The sequence below is a fragment of the Pezoporus wallicus genome, unplaced genomic scaffold (genome assembly GCF_028554395.1).
Source record: "Pezoporus wallicus isolate ANWC-B61680 ecotype Strahan unplaced genomic scaffold, APGP_CSIRO_Pwel_v1 contig_161, whole genome shotgun sequence".
Classification (NCBI taxonomy): Eukaryota; Metazoa; Chordata; class Aves; order Psittaciformes; family Psittacidae; genus Pezoporus; species Pezoporus wallicus.
Window position 1 is genome coordinate 448,474 of NW_026642654.1, and position 14,213 is coordinate 462,686.

A 14,213-nucleotide genomic window follows, 5' to 3' on the forward strand; every position below is an offset into this window, starting at 1 on the left:
TACTTGCCACTCTAATTTTATAACCATTTGGGTTTCGTAACAGGGCCATTGTTTGTCACAATGACTAAAACGCATGTGATAGCAGCTTCAAAAGAAGCATTTTACGTCTGGCAGTATCGTGTGGCCAAGAAGCTCACAGCAATGGAATTTAATAAGGTAGCACGGACCAGAAAAGAAGGCAGGGAAAGGTTTGTCTTCTGGCTTTGTCATTTTTCTTCCTTTCCCTTGGTATCATTGATAAAGGTGGATTTTCCCATGCTTAGAATGGGAACACTTCAAATTTTTCTATTCAGATTTGCTGACTTGCCAGCCTCTAAAACTAACTACCAAAGAATAGTTTTTCATAACCAAATCATAGAATCATAGAATAGTTAGGGTTGGAAAGGACCTTAAGATCAACTAGTTCCAACCCCCCTGCCATGAACAGGGACACCTTTCACTAGACCATGTTTCCCAAGGTTTTGTCCAACCTGGCTTTGAACTGCCAGGGATGGAGCATTTACTACTTCTTTGGACAACCTGTTCCAGTGCCTCACCACCCTCACAGTAAAGAACTTCTTCCTTATATCTAACCTAAACTTCCCCTGTTTAAGTTTGAACCTGTTACCCCTTGTCCTATCACTACAGTCCCTAATGAAGAGTCCCTCTCCAGCATCCTTGTAGGCCCCCTTCAGATACTGGAAGGCTGCTATGAGGTCTCCATGCAGCCTTCTCCAGGCTGAATAGCCCCAACTTTCTCAGCCTGTCTTCATACAGGAGGTGCTCCAGTCCCCTGATCATCCCTATGGCCCTCCTCTGGACTTGTTCCAACAGTTCCATGTCCTTTTTATGTTGAGGACACCAAGACTGCACACAATACTCCAGGTGAGGTCTCACAAGAACAGTACATGGGCAGGATCACCTCCTTTGACCTGCTGGTCGCACTCCTTTTGATGCATCCCAGGATATAGTTGGCTTTCTGGGCTGCAAGCGCACACTGAAGCCGGCTCATGTTCATTTTCTCATCTACCAAGAACTCCAAGTTCTTCTCTGCAGGGCTGCTCTAAATCACTTCACCACCCAGCCTGTAGCTGTGCCTGGGATTGCTCCAACCCAGGTGTAGGACCTTGCACTTGGCATGGTTAAACTTCATGAGGTTGGCATCAGCCCACCTCACAAACGTGTCAAGGTCCCTCTGGATGGCATTCCTTCCCTCCAGTGTATCAACCGAACCACACAGCTTGGTGTCATCGGCAAACTTTCTGAGGGTGCGCTCCATCCCACTGTCCATGTCACCGACAAAGATGTTGAACAAGAGTGGTCCCAACACTGATCTCTGAGGGACACCACTCATTAGTGGTCTCCAATTAGACACTGACCCATTGACCACAACTCTTTGTGTGGCCATCGAGCCAGTTCCTTATTCAGTGATTGGTCCAACTGTCAAATTTATGTCTCTTCAGTTTAGAGACAAGGATTTCGTGCGGGACAACACTGAATACTTTGCACATGTCCAGGTGGACAACATAACTACTCTTCCTCTATCCATCAGTTCTGTAGCCCCATCACAGAAGGGCACCAAATTGGTCAGGGAGGATTTGCCCTTAGTGAAGGTGTAACCAAGTGCCTTGTTTTTCATGTGCCCTTTCATTTGCTTGCTGTGTGGTTCCCTTACAGAGCTATTTGTCTACATGTTTTTTTCCTCCTCTTCATTTTCTCCTCTATACTCTTAGTTTCTAGGCAGCTGTATTGCTTTGGTAACTTTAACTGCTTCTTGTGTGTCAGTGGCTGTAAGGACGTAGTCTATCCAGCTAGTTCTTGCCTAAATACACTCGTATCTGATTGTATCTTTGATGTCTAAGCCTGTATGGACTTTTATCCTCTCAAACTAAACAAGCCCAAGTCAACATCTTGTTGCCTCCAAAATATATCCTTCCCAGGTCCTCATTAGTGGCATTGAGTTTTCTGTCACCTCCACAAACTTGCAACTTTGTTATGATTTTCTTTTGTGTTATGTTTTTTTCCTTAGAGATGCTATAGCTTTCTATAAATCCACTGTCTCCTGTCACCATATATTCATAATAATAATTATTTGTACATGGTGTAATAATTAACATTGTTCTAGCACCTGAATGTCCTAGCCTTGAACAAGATCGCAAATTTGACAGAAATGCTGAAAAAGTAAATCATCGTAATTCAGCATAAAATATTATTTTAATATTGTAAGATCTTTTCTAATGCTAATTTTGAAGGCAAAAGAGAAATCATAATGAAGTATTAAATACAGTAATACATATGTTTTGTGAATAGGAAGGTGAAGTTCTTCATAAGTATGGAGAAGAGCCTGCCTGAGGAAATACGGAATGCATGTTTGAAAAGAGATAATTGGGGTGGTTGATGATTTGCAGGAATTTCTTGTTGCAGAATGAAAGTTTATAGATCACATGGGAATAGACCATAAGAGGCAGTGAAAGTGAAAGCAAGTACCATATCTTTATATCAATACAAAGTAGGGTTATCAAAGGGGATACTACTAGAACATAAGAACAGGCATAGCTTTTATCCTCTTTCCCAATTGCAGTGGTTTCTTCTCCAAGGATTGAGGATACCTATATGCTATCAAAAGTAACCTTTTCTTTGGGCACACTTTTTCTTCTAACTTCCCTTTTCTATAGGATTTATCATGTTGATGACACCCCTTCAGGATCTTCAGGTGGACATCTTGATTACAGCAGAGCTATTGAAGTGAGTGATGGTTTTAACTAGTTAATTGTGTTGTCACTGGTACCTTGACAGAGAAGTACTTAGCATTTCTTTTATTTACTTTCACAGATTTTTATCAGCAGAAGTGGTCATGCTGAAACTTTTTTTTAATGCTATGTTTTGAACATAAGTGTTATTTTTCTTCCCTCTGGTTAGTGTGTTGTTACTGTGCTATTATGTATTACTGGAAATATACACTAAACTGTAGGGAACGTCAAAAAGTATATTGTGGGTCCAGTGCGTGGACATCTCCTGTTTTCTTGGTGAGAACCAGCTCCCTATACTTCATTAGAGTATAAGCTCGTTGAAACTCAATAACCCTTGTAACCTGTTCTAGTATTTTTACCCTTTTTCACTTTATGTGTGTGTGTGCATGTGCATGCTTGCTTTTGTACTTACCAATGTACCTGAAATTACTGGCCTTACAAGTCAGGGATAGTTGCCTTCTTGTGTTTTCTATGAAACAAACACCTGTTACATTTTGAGTTTCTTATTTTTCTGGAGGAGAGGCAGGGGAAGAAAATAAGTTGCTTAATATTATTATTGTCATGATTCCCATAAGAAAGGCTGCTAATATCATAAACGATCCACATATTGTATGCTGACAAGGTTTAATAGCTGCTTTTCATGTGGATACTTAGCAACATTCTTGTGTATTTAAATAACACTTCTTTATCAGTGCGTTATTACTGTTGCATTAAAACTGACACATATTACTTGTATAGTTTCAGGGAACGAGAGATCCAATTTGTGCAATAACAGCATCTGATAAGATGCTACTTGTGGTAAGTTACATAATTTTAATATTTTTAAATACTCCTAATTGCCTCTTTTGCTTGTAGGCAGGAGATTCTTCTGCAGTGTGTTCATGGGCAGCCACAATTTCAAAGCATTTTTGAATTTAGAATATACACAGATAAAATCTCATCCTAGGTGTCCTCAGTGATAACTTTTAACAGGTTCTTTCATTAATCTGGACTATTTATTTAGGAGGGCTGGCTCACTAAGTTCTTAGAATTTAAACACAGACTAGTTGCCTGAGTTAGTACTTACATATAGGGTTTGATAAGATCCAGGTCTGAACTTAATTCTGTAATCTGAGTTGTAGGAAGTCTCTTCTAGGCTGTATGTAAATGCACAAAGATTTGCAAAGTTTGTACCACTAATATGTAAATAGCCAATGTGCAATGTGTACCATGCCAAACAGCTAGTGCTTTTTTTTTTTTTCTAATGAGAAAAGAGTGATCTCATTAGATAAACAGACATATGGGTGGGCTTTAAAACAAACCAACTGAATAGAACAAAGACAGAAAAAGAACACTTTCTAAATTTTTATCCATGTTCCTACCAGCATCATACAGGGATCTGTTCCCTGTTCTCCTCTTTTGTTATATAGACCATCTCTGAAGGTTAACTGGGAATTGTTGGGCTCCTGAAACTGCTCTGTGGGCTGTATGTGGACATTAGATATTTCTTTTAACAGCCCTGATTTAATCATATCTGTAAATTGTAGGAGCTTAAGAAAGTATTTGTTTAAATATAGTTGATGAGAAGCACAACATAGAATCATAGAATAGTTAGGGTTGGAAAGGACCTTAAGATATCAAGTTCCAACCCCCTGCCGTTGGCAGGGACACTTCACACTAAACCAGGTCACCCAAGGCTCTGTCCAACCTGGCTTTGAACACTGCCAGGGATGGAGCATTCACAGCTTCCTTGGGCTACCGATTCCAGTGCATCACCACCCTCACTGTAAAGAACTTCTTCCTTACATCTAATCTAAATTTACCCTGTTTAAGTTTAAACCCATTTCCCCTTGTCCTATTGTTACAGTCCCTGTGGAAGAGTCCCCTCCCCAGCATCCTTATAGGCCCCCTTCAGATACTGGAAGGCTCCTATGGAGTCTCCACTCAGCCTTCTCTTCTCTGGGCTGAACAACCCCAACTTTCTCAGTCTGTCTTCATATGGGAGGTGCTCCAGTCCCCTGATCATCCTCGTGGCCCTCCTCTGGACTTGTTCCAACAGTTCCATGTCCTTTTTATGTTGAGGACACCAGAACTGCACACAATACTCCAAGTGAGGTCTCAATGACAGCAGAGTAGAGGGGCAGGATCACCTTGCAGCCCAGAAATCCAACTGTGTCCTGTGCTTCATCAAAAGAAGTGTGACCAGCAGGTCGAGGGAGGGGATTCTCCCCCTCTACTGTGCTCGTGTGAGACCTTACCTGCAGTACTGCATCCAGCTCTGGGGCTCCCAGCACAAGAGTTGTGGACCTGTTGGAGAGAGTCTGAGGAAGCCACAAAGATGATTCGAGGGCTGGAGCACCTCTCCTATGTAGACAGTCTGAGAGAGCTGGGCTTGTTCACCCTGGAGAAGAGAAGACTCTGGGGAGACTTTAGAGCAGCTTCCAGTGCCTAAAGAGAGTCTACAAGAAGCCTGGAAAGGGGCTTGTTAGCCTTAGGGCATGTAGGGATAGGACAAGGGGGAGTGGTTTTAAAATCATAGAGGGTAGATTTAGATTAGATATTAGGAAGAAGTTCTTTCCTGTGAGGGTGGTGAGGCACTGGAAGATGTTGCCCTGAGAAGCTGTGGCTGTCCCATCCCTGGCAGGGTTCAAGGCCAGACTGGACAGGGCTTGGAGCATCCTGATCTAGTGGAAGGTGTCCCTGCCCATGGCAGCAGGGTTAGAATTAGATGAGCTTTAAGATCCCTTCCAAACCAAGCCATTTGTGATTCTAAATAGCAGAATTTGGATCTTTCAAGGTGATGACATTCTCCATTTCCATTTCTGCTCTGTCACTTATGCAAAAATTCTTTTGTCTAGGACAGCATATAAATAAAACATTTTTAAAGGGTTTATTAATGGAAAAATTCTCTCAATAACCAAGCACTGCTTTTTGCTAGGGAAGAGAGTCTGGCACTCTTCAGAGATACAGTCTTCCCAATGTTGGAATAGTACAGAAGTTTACCCTGAACTATCATGCATATCAGCTGTCTTTGAACTGTAACTCCAGGTAAGTTATAGATCTGCTTCTAATGTAGGTATCCAATTTTAAAATAAACCTATACAACATGAGTTCTGTGATTCTATAATAGCTATGTAGTAATTTAGCTTTAATATAAACTAATTCTTACTTGTAGTTGTTATTAATGGTTGCTTAAACATTTATTTATTACCAATTAATTACACTTGGCCAGTCATCAGATTGCTCAGAGAGACTGCATTAGTAAAGCTGTCTTAGGTTTTGAACTTTTTACATTGTGTGTGAAGATTCAGGAAACATACATGGAAATATCTGTGTGCTACTAGATGAACCAAACATAAGCTTCATGTGATCATGACATGAATTGATGAAAATATGTCATAACTTGAAATTTTACCTCTCTAAGGCGTCTTTCTATTTCTGTGTCTATCTGATGCCTGGAAACTTTGTTTATCCCATGTTAATTTTCCACTGTTACAAGTTGTAGCTGGTGGCAATGCTTCTGGCAAGACTCTTTCTCCGAAGCTTCAGCAGTGCCAGTACTGAAGATGCTTTCTACTTAACAGCTATTTTTTTTGCAAGAGAGAGTGCAAGAGTCTTGGCAAAAAAGACAAAAATATGCTGACTAAAGAGAACTTATAAGACAACTTTAATCACTTCAAAATAACTTTATAAATTCCAATAAAATTCATAATGCAGTAGATCACTTACTTGTTTAGGTATAGGCCAAAAATAGACAGCTTCACTTAAAAGTCAGAGTAGAATCATAAGTTGGAAAAGACCTTTAAATCAAGTCCAGCCATTACCCCAGGACTGTCAAGACCACTGCTAAACCATGTCAAACGTGATCTAGTCAGAGCTGCACTGATTTTGCTTTGAACCCAAGTTGCCTTCCTAAATGACTTTGTTCTGGTGAAAAAGGCTCAGGTCCATAAGTATTTTGAAGTTCACTTTCTAAATTGCTTTTGAAATTTTAACAGGGATTAAGGCTGTCTAAATAACTTTCAATAAATGCATTTAAAATGGCACTGTAGTAAATACAGACTACTATGATTCACTGAAGACCTATTTAATTGGAAATTTTCCAATGTAACCCCTCAGAAATTATATTTTCCCATATTTTAAATTACTTCAAAGATTAATGGGGTTATACTTCACATCGTGTGGAAAAAATCCTAAAGAATATATGTAGAAATAGAAGAAATCCTGTTTTTGAGACTAACACTTTACATTTCCAGACTTTTTATTTTAAGTATCTGCTTCGTTGCTTCCTAGTAATAATGAGCAACAGTTCTGTCCAGTTGGTAATTTTAGGCTCTCTCAAGAAAAGTTTGGTGAGGAGCAAAACTTGCAATTTACCCAACATGGTATCTGAACTACTAAGGATCTTCAAAATGTTGGATGAAAAATGGGCATATTTCAGAACTTTTGCAGGGCCAGATTCTGCATGAAGAGGTGAAAAGCTTCTTTCCAGGTCTCTGGTCTCTCTCTGCTGTGCAGATAAATGAAAACCACATGCATCTCACTGAAGCGGTGGAATAATACTGGTATTAGATTAGAGGGGAAATTTGTCCTGAGTGTGCCAGTTTAGGGAACTATTTCATATTTACAACCTTCAATAGTATTATTTGACTGCCTTATTTTTTTTTTCCTTCTTTTGTTTTTTTTGCAGTCGTGTTGCTGTCATAGACCTTTCAGGTGTTTTAACTTTCTTTGAGTTGGATACACGGGTGCTAACCAGTACAGGACAGCAAATGGTAGGTGAGCAGCTGAAACTGGAACGCAAAGATGTCTGGGATATGAAATGGGCCAAAGATAACCCAGATCTGTTTGCAATGATGGAGAAAACAAGAATGTATGTTTTCAGAAACTTGGATCCAGAGGTAAATATTAACATATGTAAACGACTCATTTTGCAAACTCTTTTGTAATTGAATGGCTCTGTGTTGAATAGTATTATTCTTGTGCTTACAATTTAATTGGGCAAGTGTTTATATAGTCAAACTTGCTTCTGGTAATCTCAAAATCTTGTTAGCTCTCACATGGGACTGCTGTTTAGGAACAAGTGAGTAAAATGAACTATTGGTCTTGGAAAGATAAAAATGCTGTCATATTTTTCTTAAATGTATGAGATTTTTCAGGAGGATATTTTTTGTATGTTTTGGAAAATGTAAACACAATTTCAGTGCAGATACTTGTCAAACACAGTTCAGCTGAATCTAAATATTGGCAAGTGTGGCAAGTGTTCCTTTACCTCTTTGTCATAATTTAGTTATAGAAGATATTTTAAATTATGTCTGTATATATGGCATTGTCAATAATGTTACTGATTTAGTATTTGTTTCCTGTTGGAAATGCAATTAAATCCTAGTTAGGGGACTAAGAAAGTCTCTCATGTTATACACAATGGATTTGGTTAGGATTTAATCAGACAGAATACAAGTTCATTCCTTTGTAACTTACTTAACTTTAAGGAACCTATACAAACTTCTGGATATATTTGCAACTTTGAAGACTTAGAAATCAAATCTGTTCTTCTCGATGAAATATTAAAGGTAAGTATAATTAATTTGTATTTTGTAGGGAAAAGTCTGTCTTGATGATTTGAACAGTAGATATCTAAGAAGGGTGAAAATAAAGGTGACATGGAATAAAATTATGTTTCTTTATCCATTATGTTAGAATCCTGAACATCCTAACAAAGATTACATCATCAATTTTGAGATTCGGTCATTACGAGACAGTCGAGCATTGATTGAAAAAGTTGGCATTGAGGAATCTTCCCAATTCATAGAAGATAACCCACATCCCAGACTTTGGTAAAATCTCTTTATAAGCCAACTTTGTTTAAATTTGTGTTCTTTTGTATTCCTTTCCTGTTCAGACAGATCTACTATTAAAGTAAAAAACCTCCAATTAGAATCAGCCAAAGCAGTACCCACTTTAAACATATCATTTAAGAAAAAGGATAATAAAGCCCCCAAAAGGTAACAGTGCTCTGCTGCACTTTGAAGGACTGCTATTCTGAGAACATCTCTTCAGTGGGCTGAATTGCCTCCCAAGGAATATTACAGCATTATGGGAACACTCAAAGAGAGCCTTGCAGTCCCCTGCCAGCCTGGCTCCCCACCTCTTTCACAGCTAGTGTGTTTGGGCAATGCTGTGTGGCATTATGATTTCCAAGAATGCAAGAAAAGGAGGATTTTGTTCCTGAGCATTTGAGAATTCATGTTTCAGGAGATGCTGATCAAATGTTCCAAGACTTCTCAGCAGCCATCTCAAAAAAAAAACTTGGGGCTAGTGCTTCCCAGGGCTCCTAGTTCTTGAACCCAAAGAAGGGGGCTGTTACTAAATTGGAACAGTTGTTTTATTACCTAGAATAGAAGCCATGTGGTGTGTGTCATGATAGTGGGTATAGGATACAAGCTCAGGACATCTTTTTGCTCTGTACTGCATGAACCCTGAAATGCAGTGCTCCCTGCTTGTAGGGGTGAATCTAAAGGATATGAAAAAGCTGGCAGAAAACTAAGTTGGTTAAATCAAAATTCAAATTGGTTATAAGTTGAAAGGGTATTTATTTATATATATATTTTATATTGAACATTGATGACAAAAAGCTGGCAGAAAACTAAGTTGGTTAAATCAAAATTCAAATTGGTTATAAGTTGAAAGGGTATTTATTTATATATATATTTTATATTGAACATTGATGACAAAAACCTTAAAACCCAGAAAAGGGAACACATAGCATTGGATGTTTGATTTGCATCATGGCAGGTTGCAAGTTCTCTGTTAATTTTGACAGTTCAGAGGGGAGTTTGGAATTGCTGAAAGACCGGCCAAGACAACTTGCTTTTAAAGTTTGCCCCAGAAAGCATTCCTTCCTATCCAGTTCTGCTTTTGTCTCCAGAACGTACGTTTTGAGAAAAAGGATTTGACAGCTGCATGTTGAAAGTTTCTGTAATAGTACTGCAATTTTATTAGTTTGAGTGTGTAGTGTTTTTGTGAGTCTTCATTTTTACTAATGTCTTGAACTAGCTGAAGATTTTTTTGAATTTTAAAGTTGTTCAATGCCTTTTGCTAGTACCATGTATTTATTTAATATAAAATGACTATGAGTTTTGAAAGTCTGTCTCAGTAAAAGTTTTATATTCTAAAGTAACAAAATATATGTTAAATGCTGTTCATCTTACTCCAAAATTACCATGAACTTAATTTTCATTATGCAAGGAAATGTATGTCACATATTTATATACAAGAAATAGATTGGAACTGCTGGATATAAAGTAAATGCTCAAAATGGGACAGTGTCCTTAGTGCAATTGAGTTGAAAGGATACTAATTTCAGATTGATTAAAAAATACTGAGTTGATTCTGCATAAGCATGGCTTAAGGCACTGAATACAGAAAATATTACTTGGTTTTGTTGGTGCCTACTGCACTGACTTTGTTTCACAACATTTACTTAGCCTTATTTTTGCAGAAAATTCTAGAGCTCATTCAAGCACCTAATGGACATTGGTTGGCCTGAAGGTGGAAATTCTCTATTTGTAGAAGTAACCAATGGGGCAATACCAGTCCAAGGTTTCCCAAACCACCCTGCTCATCCAGACTGCTGTCCTAACTGGACAAGGAACATTCAGGTGGATTAGAAATATAACTTTTTCTTCATGGCCAATTTAGTTGGAGGCCTTCAGACTGAGGCTGCCATCAAGGCTTAAAGTTATGACATATGCATAGGTAGAAATATCTAAATGGAACTGCATTGAGACCAGCAACCCATTTCACATAAGACAACTGCAATACTCAACCCTGCTCTGTGTCTCCCAAGCCAGTGTCATTTGAACACCTGAACAAAAGAATATTAGCAATTATTTGAACATCTTTCCCTGAGCAAGTACATGATAGATCACAGAATGTACTGGGAACAAACGTACAACTGAATTAAAGATTAGTTAGTAAACAATACCACTGCAGTAACTTGCATATCTACTTTAAATAATTATGAGTTAAATGGATCCTGCTTTAATTTACTTTATTGCTGTTTTTCAGTCTATTTTGTTTACGTTTCACACAGGCGTCTCCTGGCTGAAGCTGCTCTTCAGAAGCTGGATCTGCAGACTGCTGAACAAGCTTTTGTACGCTGCAGAGATTATCAAGGTATTAAATTTGTGAAGCATCTAGGGAACCTGCAGAGTGAGTCAATGAAGCAAGCAGAAGTGGCAGCCTATTTTAGCAGATTTGAAGAAGCTGAAAGAATGTATCTGGATATGGACAGAAGGTAATTGCATGTAGTCACCTCAGCAGCAAATAGAGAAAAAAAAGCCTGAGTGGGTCAAAAAAGCATTCCTTAATAAGGAATGGCTGTTTTAGCACTGAAGACTCTGCCAGTTTCAGGAAAGACAGAAGGATCAGATGGAAAAAATTTTGTTGTATCCATAGATAACCAATTCTATATGGAAATCAGTGCATGCCAAACTGATTGCAAAACCTTAGTGCTCCAGGTAGCGTTGAGTTTCATACATGTTTTTTGCAAGTGTTTTGTTGATATTTCAACTGCAATTCAAAAACAGTCTCAACTAGCATTTAATTTATGTAGTGTTGCTCTTAGCTAGTAGCCAAATACACATTCTTTCCAATTACATATACAAATAACAGAGTTCTTAATGAACTGTAATCTCTGGAGAGAGTGAAAAGATTCTGGATGAAACTGTGGATCAATCAATAGAATTTTTGCTCAGGAATGAAAACAAACAAAGCAAAATTACAATATTACTGGGAAATGTAGCACTAAGTAATTAGCTAGAGCACTGTCTTTACTGAAAAAGGCTAATGAGGCATAATAAGCAGCAGTTGTATGATGTAGCCTGTAGGTCATATAAAGAATCACAGAATCATAGAATAGTTAGGGTTGGAAAGGACCTTAAGATCATCTAGTTCCAACCCCCCCTGCCATGGCTAGGGACACCTCACACTAAACCATCTCACCCAAGGCTTTGTCCAACCTGGCCTTGAACACAGCCAGGGATGGAGCATTCTCAACCTCCCTGGGCAACCCATTCCAGTGCCTCACCACCCTCACAGTAAAGAATTTCCTCCTTATATCCAATCTAAACTTCCCCTGTTTAAGTTTGAACCTGTTACCCCTTGTCCTATCACTACAGTCCCTAATGAAGAGTCCTTCCCCAGCATCCCTATAGGCTCCCTTCAGATACTGGAAGGCTGCTATGAGGTCACCACGCAGCCTTCTCCAGGCTGAACAGCCCCAACTTTCTCAGCCTATCTTCATATGGGAGGTGCTCCAGTCCCCTGATCATCCTCATGGCCCTTCTCTGGACTTGTTCCAACAGTTCCATGTCCTTTTTATGTTGAGGACACCAGAACTGCACACAATACTCCAGGTGAGGTCTCACAAGAGCAGAGTAGAGGGGCAGGATCACCTCCTTTGACCTGCTGGTCATGCTCCTTTTGATGCAGCCCAGAATACAGTTGGCTTTCTGGGCTGCAAGTGCCCACTGAAGCTGGCTCATGTTCATTTTCTCATCGACCGGCACCCCCAAGTGCTTCTCCACAGGGCTGCTCTGAATCTCTTCTTTGCCCAACCTGTAGCTGTGCCTGGGATTGCTCCCACCCAGGTGTAGGACCTTGCACTTGGCATGGTTAAACTTCATGAGGTTGGCATCAGCCCACCTCACAAGTGTGTCAAGGTCCCTCTGGATGGCATTCCTTCCCTCCAGCGTATCAACTGAACCACACAGCTTGGTGTCATCAGCAAACTTGCTGAGGGTGCGCTCAATCCCACTGTCCATGTCACCGACAAAGATGTCGAGCAAGACTGGTCCCAGCGCCAATCCCTGAGGAACGCCACTCGTTACTGGTCTCCAGCCGGATATTGAGCCATTGACAACAACTCTGTGTGCGGCCATCCAGCCAGTTCTTTATCCATTGAGTGGTCCATCTATCAAATTGATGTCTCTCCAATTTAGAGACAAGGATGTTGTGTGGGACAGTGTTGAATGCTTTGTACAAGTCCAGGTAGATGACATCAACTGCTCTACCCCTGTCCATCAGTTCTGTAGCCCCATCACAGAATGCCACCAAATTGGTCAGGCAGGGTTCCCCCTTAGTGAAGCCATGCTGGCTGTCACCAAGCCCCTTGTTGTTTTTCATGTGGTTTAGCATGCCTTCCAGGAGAACCTGCTCCAAGATTTTGCCAGGCACGGAGCTGGGACTGGCTGGTCTGTAATTCCCCCGGTCATCCTTTTTCCCCTTCTTGAAAATGGGAGTTACATATATTTCCCTTTTTCCAGTCGTCGGGAACTTCACCTGACTGCCATGTATTTACCACTAGAAAAATCTTAATAAGGATCTACCATAAATCAGGCTGAAATTATTTTTCAAATAAAAATTTCTTTGATAGATGCAGACTGCACTGACTTGCTGTTGCCTTCCTTAACTCACTTTTGAGTTAGGGCATTTTTAAAAGAAGTGTATAGATCTCTGCTATTTATGTTCTATGCGCCTGCAGAATTACTTCTGTGTGAAGTAACAGAGATTTATTCTATATGGTAGAAAAAATGCGCCAGGCAGACACATGGTGGGCCATACGTATGCATGAATAATAAAAAGGAAAGACTACTTCTGAGTCCTTTTTTCTTCATCTGAAGTCATCATGAATCTGAAAGAGAAGTCTCTGAAATCCATTTTATTACATCTCAGCTTTAGCCTCTGTTATTCATATTCCTTGCTCCTTAGCCCTTCCCCTCATCTCCCTTCGGCTTTTATCTTTTTGTAGCTGCTGACATCTATTGTAGCAGTCATAGAATCATAGAATAAGTCAGAAGTGAAAGTTAAGGAATAGTATACAGAATAAGAGGAAACTTGAAGTAACATCAGTCCCAGCTGTCTCACCAGCTGCGTTTAACTTCTCACACAGAAGTATGGCTAATAGGGAAGTGCATGTATGATATAACCTATGAGCTCTCCGAGTATTTGCTTTTACAGAATAATGTTTCAATTGTAAAGAAGGTATCTGGGATCACTGTTACACCTGTAGTGTAGGTTATGAACATGAAAATACTTTGGATGCTTTTCTCAAGGTTTTTGTTAGTAATATTATTGTCTTTGACTTTTTCCTGCTGTGTTTTGTTTATACTAGAGATCTTGCCATTGGACTGCGGATAAAACTGGGAGATTGGTTCCGAGTATTGCAGCTATTGAAAACTGGCTCAGGTGATTCAGATGATGCCCTTCTTGAACAAGCATACAATGCGATTGGAGATTACTTTGCAGACCGTCAGAAGTGGTATGTTCTGTAGAGGAACTGGTAAGAAGGAAATTACAAAGGAAATTATACGACTGATGACAAGACTTAATTTATGAGGAGGGACAGATGTCAGGGAAGTCAGGATGCAATAATTTTGGAATGATGAGATTTAGCTCAGACCTTTATGGTTCCATCAATGCATGTACCTTTAAACAGAAAGC

General features: G+C 39.6%; 1 protein-coding gene across 3 annotated transcripts in view; it reads left to right on the plus strand.

Moving 5' to 3' along the window:
• The window catches only part of WDR35 (WD repeat domain 35), a 47,580-nt gene that overhangs the window by 26,283 nt on the left and 7,084 nt on the right, over positions 1-14,213 (plus strand). For 2 of the 3 annotated variants that reach the window (XM_057431748.1, XM_057431747.1), the window contains exons 12-20: positions 44-188; positions 2,655-2,724; positions 3,468-3,527; positions 5,647-5,756; positions 7,399-7,609; positions 8,201-8,281; positions 8,409-8,545; positions 10,804-11,007; positions 13,885-14,031. In XM_057431748.1, coding sequence (XP_057287731.1) covers positions 44-188; positions 2,655-2,724; positions 3,468-3,527; positions 5,647-5,756; positions 7,399-7,609; positions 8,201-8,281; positions 8,409-8,545; positions 10,804-11,007; positions 13,885-14,031 — 1,165 coding nt within the window. The remainder of the gene's footprint in view (positions 1-43; positions 189-2,654; positions 2,725-3,467; positions 3,528-5,646; positions 5,757-7,398; positions 7,610-8,200; positions 8,282-8,408; positions 8,546-10,803; positions 11,008-13,884; positions 14,032-14,213) is intronic. The other variant, XM_057431750.1, reaches the window with a different exon arrangement.